This window comes from Aythya fuligula, chromosome 2, assembly GCF_009819795.1.
Source record: "Aythya fuligula isolate bAytFul2 chromosome 2, bAytFul2.pri, whole genome shotgun sequence".
Lineage (NCBI taxonomy): Eukaryota > Metazoa > Chordata > Aves > Anseriformes > Anatidae > Aythya > Aythya fuligula.
In genome coordinates this window covers 114,453,837-114,468,405 of record NC_045560.1, presented here as the reverse complement: position 1 = coordinate 114,468,405, position 14,569 = coordinate 114,453,837, and the positions used below count along the sequence as shown (strand labels likewise).

Genomic DNA, 14,569 nt, shown 5'->3' with positions numbered 1-14,569 from the left:
CTTTCTTCTCAGATCTTTTCAGAAGAGATGTGATAGCACTAACCACTAAGTCCCACACTTATTGTAAGAGGTATCTCAGGGATATACTAAAGCAGGTCTCTTGAAACTGGGAGTGAGGAAGGGAACGGTGTGTCCTTGACGATTCACTTGTCTTATACCGCTACTTTAAACTGCTCTGTGGTGTAACATGAAAAACAGGCTCATTGGCAATACGGCTACATCCTATCCAAAGGCAAGATTTGTCACCTGATATATAAGGAAAGACTGGCAGTTCCTAACAGCTTAGTCATTGGAGACCAAGGAACAAAAACACTACATGACTATTACTTTTTCACACATTTTCTGCAAATGCTCAGTAGTGGGCATTTTCCCCAGTATCAGTGCATCAGGCTTGTTGATCTTCTCAGTTAGATACACTGCAGATAAAACAGGTCTGACAAATTGTGTCAGATAAGCATCATGTTGTCATCCAGTTCAATTTTTCTTCCTGTCAAAAGGATCAGTGTGAGTAGGCCAATACAGGTGTCAGATATTCATGCTGGAAGATGATAAAATACTGCAGTGTAAATATCATTACTTTTTAGCATTTTTCTGTCCAGCTGCACTGAGTGGTAATTTCCTTCATTACATTGCTCTGACCCTTTTAAGAGACAGATGGTGACTGTAGTGAGTTATGATCTCATTCAAATTATTGTTTTCTTTCTTCCTTTAGATTCAGCTTTCAAAAATTGGACCGCCTTTTATTATCAAGAGCCAACCTGTTTCGAAACCAGAACCTCGAGTTTCCCCAAGTACATCAGTCAGCAGTGGAAGAAACACTGGGGCTAGAACTCTCGCGGATATCAAAGCAAGAGCTCAGCAAGCAAGAGCCCAAAGAGAAGCTGCAGCTGCAGCAGCCGTGGCAGCAGCTGCAAGCATAGTCTCTGGAGCAATGGGGACCCCATGCGAAGGTGGGAAGACAAGAACACTGGCGCACATCAAGGAGCAAACAAAGGCCAAGCTATTTGCAAAGCATCAAGCCAGAGCTCATTTACTCCAGACTAATAAAGAATCAAAGTCACAGTTCAACTCAAAGGAAAGTACCTCATCTCTAGAGATACCAGCTTCTACTGATACAAAGATTGAAGGTTCTACCGGTGTCATTATAGTTAATCCTAACTGCAGGTCCCCTAGCAACAAGTCTGCTCATCACCGTGAGACTACCGCTTTATTGCAGCAGTCGCTTAACACAGCTACATTACCAGAAACTGCTACTGAGATACCCGTTCACAGTTCTGATGAGAATATACCTATGCCACAGTTGTGTGAGAAAATTATTTCATCTACCTCTACTGAAAGTAACAGTGTGCCAGTGCTTTATAATAAAAATTCAGTCTCTGTGTCTGTTTGCAGCACTGCTATGTCTGGAGCAATTAAAGAACTTTCTTTTGCAAGTTCTGTTGATAAATCCTCTGTTTTAATGTCTGTTGACAGTGCAAACACAGCAGTTTCAGCTTGTAATATAAATATGCTGAAATCCATCCAGGGGGCTGATACTCCATGCATAGCCGTTGGACCAAAATGTATTGATAACAGTAACGTACCAGTTTCCATAGACAGTACGGTCTTATCAAACTCCATCGATGACAAAAGGTTGCCAATACCAAGTAGCAATGCGAACAATGCAGTCTCCAGTCATTATGCCACTGTGCCAGCTTCATCTATTGCAAATAACTTGCCAAATCATCTCCCTGGTAGTTCTGTACTGATTCCACCAGTGGGGACTACCAACAGATTTTCTTCTGATAAGATAGCCATAACTGGGTGTAACGAGCAAAGCACTGTCTCCATCCACACTACTGCTAGGTCAGCTTTAAGTTGCAGTGAGGCTGTTGCAGTAGCAGATTCTGTTGCAAGGCCACCCATTTCAATGTTTACTGGTAACATGGTGACAATAAGCTCCTATGATAATGCTACTAAATTAAACGCTGATCTCTTAGACAAAAGCTCTGGAGCACGAAGCCGCGTGGATCTCTCGGGTAAATCTCAGCCAGTGAGCTATACGCAAACTGCCATGAATAGGTCTATACCTTGCAAAGTCATTGTTGACCACACTACAAATCTGAATTCCAGTCTGTCACTTTCTTCTTCTATTGAAAATGCAGACAACAGCACTGACCTGCAGAGCAGACCTGTACGGACAGAAGCTGCCTTACAAAGTATAACCTGTCCTCAGGTGTCTGTAATAAGCAGGCCCGAAGTAGTTTCTAATGAAAGCCTTGAGCACAGTTCCAGCTTTATCACCATTACAAAGCAAGACAGCAAGAACTTGCAGGCAGGTTGTTCAAGTCTTCGAGAAGTGCCTCTTGCTCCCCAGGATAAATTAATTGAGGTGGTTACTCCCAGCCAAGGTTTTGCTGAGCAGTTAAGAGGTCCTTCGGCATTTAAAAATGAAGCAGATGCTGCCTGTGCCAGTCAGTATAACACTAACAATAGAATTTGTTGGCATGATGAAGAGGCAATGAGCACAGACCAGCCAGTGGTCAGCCATCTTAACACCAGTAAGCATAAGGAATATGCAGAGCAAAACTGCTTAAAAAGTGTCAAAACCGAACCTTCCAGTTACACACAGATGTCAGAACTGCAATCCAGGAGTCTTTTGACGAGCCTAGCTGTTCCTGTTAAATCAGAAACCACCGAATCTGACAAGTGCTTCAGGATGGACACGGAGGACTTCACAGGCCCTGAAATGGCGGCCCAGCCTGCAGAAATCGCCCCGAGTGCACAGCCGACACAGACCGCCAAGGCCCCCATGGCAGATTCCATGGAAGACTCCCTGTCTCTGACCACAGAGACCCTAAAAAGAGTCACGAGTGCTGGGGGCTCAAGCTGTCGCCTCTCATCGGTGGAGGCCAACAATCCTTTAGTGACACAGTTACTGCAAGGCAATCTGCCTTTAGAGAAAGTGCTGCCGCAGCCCAGATCAGGAGCCAAACTAGAAATTAACAGGCTTCCCTTGCCTTTGCAAACTACCTCAGTATGTAAAACAGCAGTGTCCGAGAGAAATATTGGTGAGCACCCTTCCAACTCTCCTAACCCAGATGGTAAAGGATTTGCAGCAGGCAGCATAGCCCCGCTACAAATCAGAAAGCGTGAAAACCATCCGAAAAAGAGGATGGCCAGGACTGTAGGGGAACACGCTCAAATTAAATGTGAGCCTGGGAAGGTGTCAATGGACACAGATGTTAAAGTGGCTCCTTGTGTAATTAGTTCCAGCATGAACCAGCTAGGGCATGGTCAGCCATTTAAACAAGAGTGGCTGAACAAACATGCCATTCAGAGCCGCATCGCTCACAGCCCAGAGATCAAGCAGCAGAAGAGGCCGTTGCCTTCATGCAGTTTCCAACAGAGCTTGTTTCACATTGATAAAAACGGCAGCTTTCACGCAGAAGCTAGTACCTCACACAGACAGCATTTTTACCAAATGTCCATGGCTGCAAGAGGCCCGATTCCTACGGCAGCTTTGTTGCAAACTACTTCAAAAGGCCCACCTGGCTGCAATGCGTTTGCTTTTAGCAGACACCTGGAACAGAAGGGCTTGGGAGACGTGAATATTTCTACAGCGGCTCACCAGCTGAGGCTAGGAAGTGTGTTTTCCCCCAGTATTCAAATTAAGGAAGGTGATGACATTGCCAGTGCCTCTCAGACTCTCCAGAGTAAAACGTTAGTGCACCCCCCCCCTCCACCCCCACCCCTGCCCCCTCCTCCTCCTCCTCACCCAAATGCAGACGTCCCCTCTGATCAAAAACAACCGACAGTTACTATGGAAACCACTAAAAGACTTAGTTGGCCTCAGCCAGCAAGCATCTGTAGCAATATAAAATCCGAACCCATTTCTTTTGAGGAAGGTTTAAGCAGCAGCTGCGAACTGGGCATGAAGCAAGCTTCCTATGATCAGAATGAAGTGAAAGAACAGTTAAAAGCATTTGCATTGAAAAATGCAGATTTCTCTTCCTATTTACTCTCTGAGCCACAGAAGCCTTTTACCCAACTTGCTGCTCAGAAAATACAGACGCAGCACCCACAGCAGCAGCCGCAGCAGCCGCAGCAACCGCAGCAGCAGCAGCTCTGTGGAAGTTACCCAACAATACACTTCGGTAGCACAAGCTTCAAAAGGGCAGCATCTGCAATTGAGAAATCGATTGGGATTTTAGGAAGTGGCTCGAACGCTGCCGCGGGCCTGTCTAACCAGAGCGCGCAGATGCCGGTTCAAAAATTTGCTGACAGTAGCAATGCCGATGAACTGGAACTGAAATGCTCCTGCAGGCTGAAAGCCATGATCGTGTGCAAAGGCTGCGGAGCCTTCTGTCATGATGACTGCATAGGGCCTTCCAAACTGTGTGTAGCTTGCTTGGTTGTACGGTAGAGACTGTCAAAGATGCAGTATCCCTTGTCAGCCTGGGAGAGCAGGATGGAGGGATTGGAACGGTGTAGGCCAATGACAGTTTGCAATTAGTCGATTGGGTTTTTATTTTTATTTTTTTTTTCCCCTCATGGTGCTTTCAGAATTTAGCTATTGTGGCATGAGTGCCATTCCCAGGAAAGAAGAGGAAACCTCTAGGATTAGTTTAAAAAAACTGACAGCGTTGTCACTGAAGCTTCTGTGAGTTCTCATGTTGTGAGAAAGAAAAAGAGACAAAAAGGCATTAATGCATGTCATCCCTAGCTTGTATTTATTTGCACAAAGTGCAGCACATTTTTCCCCACTTTTCGATGGTTGATAGTACCTGCTGGTTAAAGATCAGTGGAAGAATAACTCTACAGGCAGTGGAGTAGCTATGCAGAATGAATAGCACGCTGAACACTGACCGCCTGTCTTGAGCAGCGAGGTGGAAAGGTGTGGGCCATCAGCCATGGTAGCTTCCTAGTTGCTTTGCAGTTTTTATGCTGATACAATTATTTTCTTCAACAGACTTCCACTATTAGGGCTAAAATACAGTCCCTTCACGTAGCGATAAAGGAGGAATTTGGATCACTAGAGGAGTTTCCTCACTTGTCTTGCCAGGGATTATGGAACTGAAATCTTGCTTATCATCTCTTCTCATTGATTCCTTGAGAAAGATTTGTATCTGTGATGGGTTAGTGGGACCAGCACTGGAATCACATTGCCTTCAGTAGAGTCTGGAAAAAGTAACCTCTGCTGGGGCTTAGAAACCTCTTTCCTGTTTCCTACTCAAATATTCTTTAATTATAGTTGTCTCGCTAATCTGTCCACTTGGTTTGTCAGTCCCAAATATATATAGGGTCAGACATACGTAATAGATTCTGGATGTTTTAGCCTCTCTGTGGCCTAAAATTGGTGCGTTCTTATGATAAATGAATAAGGAAAGATTCTAGTTGTGTACTGATTGAATACTAGATTACCAGTCATTTTTCCTGTTATATGAGTTAGTTGAAATAACATCTCTCAGAGTTTTGTCATTTAAAGTCATTCTTAAAATTACTTACAGCACTATTATTTTATTTTATTTTTTCCTGAAAGGAATTCAGACCCCTTACTCTACCTTTTAGAAATCTGAAGCAAAAAAGGCTTTTTTTTTTTTTTTTTTTTTTTTAAAGGGATACTGCATCTTTAAAGTGATTTTCAATATTTATCCAGTACTGTATTTACATTTAGGACTATAGCTGCATTCCAGATTTGTTAGCCACTGTAACAGCAGAGAAAAATAAAAATAAAAATGGGGCCCTATTCACCTATAAGGAAAATATTTAAAGGGATAAAGCACATGCAGTTGCTGGGGAGATGAAAATACCTTGTTGTTTTTTTTTTATTCCCACTTCAAGAAAACAAAATGTGGAGTGCAAGTTGTCCATCTACCAAGTGCAAGTTGTGGTTGGGTCTGCCCAAATGTGAGCATCAGAGAGAAATGTTATTTTTACCATTACAGTAGAACCTCACTAACCTAAACATCTTTCAGTCTGCTCAAGAAAACTGGTTTTCTTTCCATTATTCTCAAATAGCAAATGTATCAGCTGTAATAATGTTTGGATTTCAGCTTTAAGTATGTAATACTGCATTTACTGTGGCATTCCGAAATATTATAGTGAATGAATTTAGAAAGTTAATGAGTTTAGGAAACCAGTATACCACATTTTACACCATACTTTTTTTTTTTTTTTTTTTTACATGATCTTGATTTGTGTAGTTACTGGTCTCTACTTACAGCTGTAACTGGTCTCCTTGACACTGGTATTAGTGAGGTTCTACTGAATAGAGGAACCACATTTATTTTCTTGTGTGACCATTTTCACAAAAATGATAAATGCCATTTATTGTCTTAAAAGTGAGCTGGAATATCTACAACATACATTCCTGTCATAGGAAGCTCTATGGTGCACCTTGATGTTCTCTTTTATTGTAATTAGCAACATATCAATATTATTTTTGACACTGTGTGATACAAAGGCCATTTATAATTACACTAACAAATTTGTTGCTGATACAATAATATATTTTTTCTATACAAAAGTGCTCCTTAATGTGAAATGTGATTTTAAAAAATGGCTTCTCAGCACTTTCAGGTCTTCTGGTAGGAAGATATGCCAGCCAAGAAAAAGCCCAAAAGCAACCATATGAAAATTAACATTCACTGCTATGCCAGCTCCTGTGAAAAAAAAAAAAAGAAAAAAAAAAAAAAAAAAGAAAAGTGACTGGAAAATACTCATGAATAAGCATGAGTATAGCCCGTTAATGCATATCAAATTCGTATTTGAGGAGCCTTTGTATCGGAATTGTATTGCATTGTATTTATACTTGATATAGGTAGAATACTTCTATTTAAAATGAAGAGAGCAACCAGTCTTAGACTTCTAATAACCTGTGTTTATATAAGCCTGCTGGGAATCCTTATTTCTAGCTCAGGTTTTCATGTCCACAGCACATAAGTCAGTATTTTTTTGTACTTGCATCTCATACTATTTCTTGTATTGACTGACATAATACAGAAATAAATTCCGGCCACAGGAAAAAAAAAAAATTACTTTGTTCAAACGATAAGAGTGTGACTAATGTGGTAGGTAATTCATTCATGTCATACTGTCATTTTTGTATCAGGATTGCAACTTGCATGTGTGAGGTCATGATAAAATGTTATTTAAAGTGGCATTAGACTGAATGGTGCTATGTTATATTACACCACTGACCAAACTCTTCCATAATGCAGTTCCACTCATTTCATTCGTCAGTCACTGGAGTTGCACCAGGAATAAATTTGACCAATTAGTTAGCTACAGTCATGAAGTATTGTTACAGATAATAGTTTTAGGTTATTGAAATATTTAAAAGCAACTGCGGTGATATAGGAGCCTGACTAAATCCTAGTAGGACTGAAAATCTTACCTGGATTCTTAGGTCACACAAATGCTTGGGGAAAAGTGACCCATGGTCTTGAAGAAGAACACAGTCACCTTTCAAAGTAAATTTTGAATGACTCCTTTTTTTTTTTTTTTTTTTTTTTAATTGTCCAGGCTTCAGGCCCAATATCATTCTGTTTTCTAATGACCATGCAGTTTGCACCAATAGGTGTTAACAGTTTATGCACTGAAAAGTGGTGAAAGAATTGCTTAAGAACACAACACTCTGTGTTTATGTGTGCGTACATATGTGTCCCGATGTGCAGCATGTATAAATTACTTTTTTTTAAAAAAAAAAACCTCCAAAATTGTTCCCCCACTCCTACCCCTGGAACAGCACTTTTGGGTGAGAGGGAGAAACGCTCCTTTTTTTCTTTCCTCCCTCTTTTTTTTTTTTTTTTTAATTGCATACCTGTGAGATATGCAGATAACATTAGGGCATTTGCAGTGTGTGTGTTTGTGTGTTCCTGTTCTGAACTAATTTTCCAAGCAGAAATTCCCTTTGAAATAATGTAAAAAAGAAAAAAAGGAAAAAAAAAAAAAAAAAAGAAGAAAAAAAAAAGAGAGATGGTGAACTGGATGCTCCCTGTTTGCATTTTATTTACCTGCTGAGGTCTAGTACACGAAATAATGTTTAAAAGATAAAAATCAAGGTTGAGCCATAAAGCAGAAGGTATATTCTCTGTACTATAGACTTTTCTTCTTGAGGGTGGTGCATGTTGTCAGGGTAAGCTACAGAACGTGCAGATGGTTTTTCAGGGCCCTGCAATTCCTTGCCCAGTTTTTCAGCTGGTGCATATGGTGCTTTATAATGCAATTTCTGAAGTAAAATTACCTTATGCTGCACCCCCTTCCCCTTATAAACACACGCACAATTTCAGAATAGTTATTGTAGCCTCTGGTTGAGCAGTTTCTCCAAGGTGTGGTGAAGTACCAGGATAAACACTCCAGACAAGCTGAGAAATGTCACCGAAAAGGATCATTTTAGCTGATACACGGGAAGGGCCCTGCTCCAAACACTGAATGACTTCTACAGCCTCCTGGCAGCAGCACAGCTGGTCGTCTTCTGGGGCTCTGCAGGACATGAGAGGGGGGAGACCAACAAAATATTCAGTGGCTTTATCATGGACCTGTGTAGCTAAATGTTTCTGAATCTATGAAATCCTGTTGTCTTCGGTCATCATGCTTTGTCACTGTAAAACCACCACCAACAACAAAAGCATTTTTTAGTCTAATTTAAGGAGCTGCTTCTTTTATAGCACATAATATTTCGCTTTGTACTATATTTGATAGTTAAAGAATAATTTAGTCCGTAGAATAACTTTGTTGTATTTGTACTGTTCATGAATGTTACAAGAAAAGTGCTTTACTTTGTTGCCATAATTCTCTTGTACTGCTGTAAAATATTTTTTCTGCTTTATGGAAATTTAACACAATTCACATTTTCAGTACAGGGTTTTTTGTGTGTATGTATTTTTTTATTTTTATTTTTTTGTCAGTATTCTGAATGTTTACATCTGTTCAACATTAGCCATTCTATGCCTTTATAGGGCAGTATTACTCCTGCAGTATAACAGCAATGTGAAATCCACTCATACTAAACATGCATGATAAATACAGAATTCTGGGGGAGATCCCTAACGTGCATAGGTATTTTTTCTATCCACATTCAGTGAAGTAAATACCCTCCTTCAGTCCTCTACCAAAGAAAATATTATTCCCACAGGACAAGCTCAGAAAATGGTTCTCTGAATCTTCCGAAGGGGGTGTAGTTGATTTCAGCAGGATAGCTACAGTTTAATGCTGTTATGCTTCGCTTTGTTACCCGACTGGATGTGACTGGGTGAAACAAGCATTTTGGCAATTTTTTTGTTTTGAGACAGTGTTTCGTTTAGAATTCAGGGATCATGCTTTCTTTAATGGTGCTGGTTTTTTGTTTTTGTTTTGTTTTTTAAGAAAACATTTTGTTGCCTACAGAAGTGACCATTCACAAAACCATAAATTAAATAAAATAATTTGTCTTCATAACTTCTCTCTTCTCCCTTTCCTTTTCCCCTTTTCTGTCCCTTGACAATAACAACTTGGGCTTCAATATTAAAATATTCTGGAAAAAAAAATAAAGAGATAAAATAATATTTGCCATTTGTTTATTTATTTTGAGTTCAGTGCCTTAGGCAGGAGATCCTGCTTGTGCACATCCATTGTATGTACAGGTCAGTGAAACAGAAATGTGAGAGAAAAAGCAGTCCTTTGTAAAGGATTTTTAAATGACAATGATGTACGACATAGTCTGAATGACGTCTGATGTAACTCAAGTATTATCGTCTTATACTAGTAAAATAAACTAGGTGTTGTGTATTAAGTTGTTGTAAGTAGAATAGTTTGTGGATGAAAATAATTATATTGCCTCGGATGGTTAATGTCTGGTGTACCTTAGTGTTTTGCCTCCATCTTCAACCCTCTCCAGAATGCATGTAACAAGTCTGCATCCAGGTGTGCACCTCTGTCATCTCTCATCCCCATGACAGAACAAATTAAATGCCCACAGTGCAGTTATGCATGCAGGGTGACCTGTACAAATTGTATATCTAAGGTAATTTATCCTTGAAGTCTGGAAGGCCTTCCTGAATGAAGTGGAATTGAGTAGCTGTTATGGTGTGTTATTTTGTGTGTGTGTGTTGTGGGTTTTTTTTGTTTGTTTGTTTGTTTGTGTTTTTTGTTTTGTTTTGTTTTGTTTTTAAAAAAGAGTTTTCAACATTTTACTCTGCAAAGAGAGCTTTGAGTAGTAGTGGTTTTAGGGTGAAAATGGTGGACTGTGGCAACAAATAGCTTTTTTTCATAGGCCTGCATAGAAATGCTCAGGACCTCTTAAACATCATCTTTTATCCAGCCTCTTATCAATATTTGAACTGTGGTAGCAAATGATGGTCTTGTTCATGGGGATTAGCAGCCAAAATTTATATAACCCAGAAAGAAGACAGTACCACCGTCTGTAGTTCAGAATCTGGTGACCCCCCCCCCCACCCTTTGTTTTTCTTTTTTTTTTCATATCTGATGCCCATGCGGCACACTCTTCACCTGGTACTGTCATTCCTCTTATTTAACTTATTTAATTCAGCTTAGATATTTGCATGGAGCTGTGCAAAATCAGGGACCAGTCTGCATCTGACAAGTAGTAGCTTTTCAATCTAATTTTTTTTTTTTTTACAGTTTTTCATTTTAGCAAACTGAATTCAAATCAATTTCTTAGATCTGCTACAGCTAAATATTTACCTTTTGTTTATGTTTCTTCTGTTTACTTTTTAAAATCTGTAAAATGTTTCTGCACATTTATTTCATACTAAAACACATGTATTTGTCTTTTCCGTGCTGTTTCCTAAGGACCTTATAAGTAATAGCAAATTAAGCCATGTGATTTCTTTCCTGTGTGTGTGGTGTGTGCTCTCCTTAGGTCAGCCCAGAGAGACCATATCAGTTCAACCAGCAGATGGCATCAGGAGAAAGCTCCCTGATATGGTCTTAGAGGGAAAAAGAAAAAAAAAAAATAATAAAAAAAAAAATAAATAAATAAATAAGAAATAAAAATGTCTAATTCTCCAATTTTCTTCAGGAAAAGCGTATAGCATGTAGGAAAGTAGCCATGAATACACAGATTTTCTGGCTTTTTCTTTCCTGCATGTGGAGCTGTAGTCGCAGTGAAAACAAATCCTCCTTCCCAGTCCCACCCTGGTGCTGGAACTTGGCTCTCAATAGGAGCAATGCCCTGAAGCTCGCATCAGCTTTTCCTGCACATGGCAACTTTGGCACCTACCTTTGCAATCTGTCTAAGTCCTGCAGTCTATGGAAGTGAAGTATTGGTAAACTGTAAATAATTCTTCCTGGGGCCAGAGCCGGGGCTTTTATTTCTGCTCTTTGCTTTGCCACCCATGGATGAGGAGAGACAGCAACGCAGCTCTGTGTATCGAGGCACTTCACAACTAAACAGGAAGGTATTATCGCTGCTGGGTGTACAGAGGGTGTGTGGTGATCAGACCTGGCCCTTTTCAGATCGCACAGCTCGCAGCTGGCAGACCAACAAATACCAATGCCTTTGTGCACCACCACCGTGGAGACTGCTTTACACAATAAAGGAGGTAGATGGAGTCATGGGCATTGGTAACCACTAGCACCTGCTTGTGGAGTCAGAGTATGTTATCAGGATATCTGTTTTTTAAGGAAACTGAGCCAGATATAGAAATAAAGCAACGTTTGTTGAAATATTTCAGACACCTGGTACTCTCCAAATATATAGTGGGCACCGATGAGAGACGTTTCTTATATCTCAGTTAAATGACAGCCATTTAATTTTAGATATTGAAAGTTCATGTGCCCAGCCTGGGAGGTGTCTGTTGATTCACCAGCACTGATGATTTCTGGAGTTGATTCACATGTCCATGAGGGGAAAAATGCCTGGATGGGACTTTTTAGAAGCTAATGACACCTTGGATAAATGTTATTTTTTTGTGTGTACAGGTCACCTTTTTAAAGCCCTTCTGTTTTGTGTCCTTAGTCCTGGTCTCTTCTTAGAGCTTAGGTCAGCCTTCATAGTCTTTATCACTGTGTCTCTCCAACAAAAAGCTGTTTTCTTCCAATATCTCTGAACATCCTCCTGCATTCTTTGGGGTAGAGGACAGCTTAGGATCCCACATAGAAAAAACACATCCAAAAATAAGCTGAATATATTGGATAATTGACTTCAATTAATAGGAAATCTTGCTATGTTGAGTAAATAAATGCCCATTTATATTAATATAGACATATTTTATGTAGCAAATATTGGGTCTTGCTGTAAACAGTTATTTGCTTCTTATTCTTTCCCAACTGTTCAGATTCACTCTGCAAATCACTTCTCATGACCCTTCATTGTGAGCTGAGCCCACCATCCATGGTGCAGAATCTTTGCAACTAATGGGTACACTTCTGCCTTTTCAAAGAGCATGGTGGAGAGATTTGTGTACAGCACCTCACCCTCCACTTGTTTGCTTATGAATTGTGCAGCATGGTATGGAGCCCTTGGGGAAAAGAATAAAGGTAAAATTAGCTGTGAAGATGTAATAATCCTAAGGTATGCTCCTTGCTTTCCTTTAGGTTATTGACAGGAAAAGTCCAAGCCTCAGATTTTGTAATGATTGTGAGCAGCAGCTGGTCCATAGCAACTAGAATAGACCATTTGTCCTGGGTTTCATCCAGAAGTGAGTATTTACAGTTCAGGAAGTCCAAATAAATGTCCTCAGGGTACCAGGAAAACACAGCCAACCAAGATAGTCTGTCACTGAGAATAAGCATGGATAAGGAGGCAGTCAATATGACTATTGAAAAAATAACTTTAGTTATGTTTTTGGAACAAGGGATCCTGCCAGTCGTTTTAAAATTTCAACATCTGTGCAGGATTGTGAATATTAATACCACCTTTTGTAGCTCCAAGTTGAGAGAGAAATTTAAATATTTAAGGAAAAACAGACCCACATCTAGCTGATAGCATAACATTATAAAACTTGATGTCTGAGTTCTTAAAAGCATCTGTTTGATGGTATTTTACAGTATTTTTGGTTAGAAAATTTAAACATTACTGTATGCTCAGTATTTTTCAAAGTAAGAATCTTTGTTTTGGTTTCCTAAACTAGGAATTTCAGAGCCTTGCTTTAGTTTCCTGTTTCCAAAGATCTTTGCTTGCATTGCTGGACAAGTCTGATTTTTGTTCTACCCTTTGTAAGACAGTTTAAAAAGTAATCTAGAAATACATTCACTGTCACATATTCCTGTTAAGTATGTCCTTTTACCTAGAACAATTAAACTGGGTGGGGAAAATATATAATTGTCTTTTATGTTCCTTTAAAATTAAATGAAAGGGCAGTGAAAATAGCCATGTGATTCAAGGGACTTTATCAAGTATTACTGAGCTTGAGATACCAACCTTCTCCATTTTGCATCTTCTAAATATTCAGAGAAATAATATAAAGATCTTTACGAAGCATGAATGTGACAGTAAAAAAGAATGATATGTACACTGATGCCAATGGTACTTGAATATTTAATAAAAAAGGATTTATAGAGACTTAGGAAGAAAATGAGATAACCTGTTGGAGGAATAGAGAGAGAGATGTGTGAGGTGTCAGTCACAAGGGGTTGTTCTCTCTGGCATCTGATGATTGTTGCTGAAGTGACATGATGAAAAAACTAATCACATTTAAAAACTACCAAAGGAGGCCGTAAAAATGTTTAAATCAAGACCAAATATTAGGGTATTTCTGGTGCTTAAAAAGAAGGCTGATTTTATTCATGTATTACGGAACCACAAAAATGATATTGTCAGAAATCTGTAGGCCAGCATGCCCTTCTGTCCTACAGTAAGCTGAAATGGTTGCTGACAGTGGTGTCCTCAATTCACTCTTAAGGGCCTCAAGTCACTGAGACAATTTGTTTCAGCTCTTCACTTTCTTACTATTAGAAAGCTTATCCTAATATTTAACCCAAATCTTCCTTGCTGCAGTTTAAACCCATTCAGTCTTATCTATGCTTCACAGACATTGAAAATAACTTTTTCCTTTCCTCTTTCCAGCTGCCTATTAGATAGTTAGGCTGTTAATTTGTCTCTCTTGGTTTTCCATTGTTTAAGCTAAACAAGCCTAATACTCAGCCTTTCTTTATAGGTCATGTTTTCCAACTTCTTATCGTTCTCATTGATCTTCTCCAGAGTCTCTCCAGTTAGTTCAAATCCTCTTTGCCATTCAGTTCCCAGGAGTGAATACCTTATCGCAGCTGAGGCTGAGCAGAGTAGCAGGGGTGTTTTGTATGCTTTATAGGCTAAAATTGTGCTTTGTGTCCCAGAACAGGGTGTTTCATTGTCCGTGCCTGTTTGACTCAGGTTCAGGTTGGCCCTGGTAACCTCTGCATCCTTCCTAATAAAGTTGCTTCTAGCTACTTCTTCCCCATCCTGCATTTGAAAACTAATTATTTCTGTGAAGAACATTCTGTTTATCACCGCTCAATACTGTTCTAAGGTTTTAAATAATAGTTTGAACTTGTCAAGATCATCTCACATTCCAATCTTATCCACCAACCTTATCCCAGGGAGGCATCAGCTGGAAATTCAGAAAAATAGGACCATTGTATCAGAGGATGCTTCATGTTGGAAGGG

At 39.6% G+C, this 14,569-nt stretch overlaps 1 protein-coding gene across 6 annotated transcripts in view; it reads left to right on the top strand.

Moving 5' to 3' along the window:
• The window catches only part of ASXL3 (ASXL transcriptional regulator 3), a 126,030-nt gene extending 120,444 nt beyond the window's left edge, over positions 1-5,586 (top strand). For all 6 annotated transcript variants that reach the window (XM_032180777.1, XM_032180776.1, XM_032180781.1 and 3 more), the window contains one exon: positions 713-5,586. In XM_032180777.1, coding sequence (XP_032036668.1) covers positions 713-4,405 — 3,693 coding nt within the window. In that variant the 3' untranslated portion in view covers positions 4,406-5,586. The remainder of the gene's footprint in view (positions 1-712) is intronic.
• Positions 5,587-14,569: the final 8,983 nt, after the last annotated feature.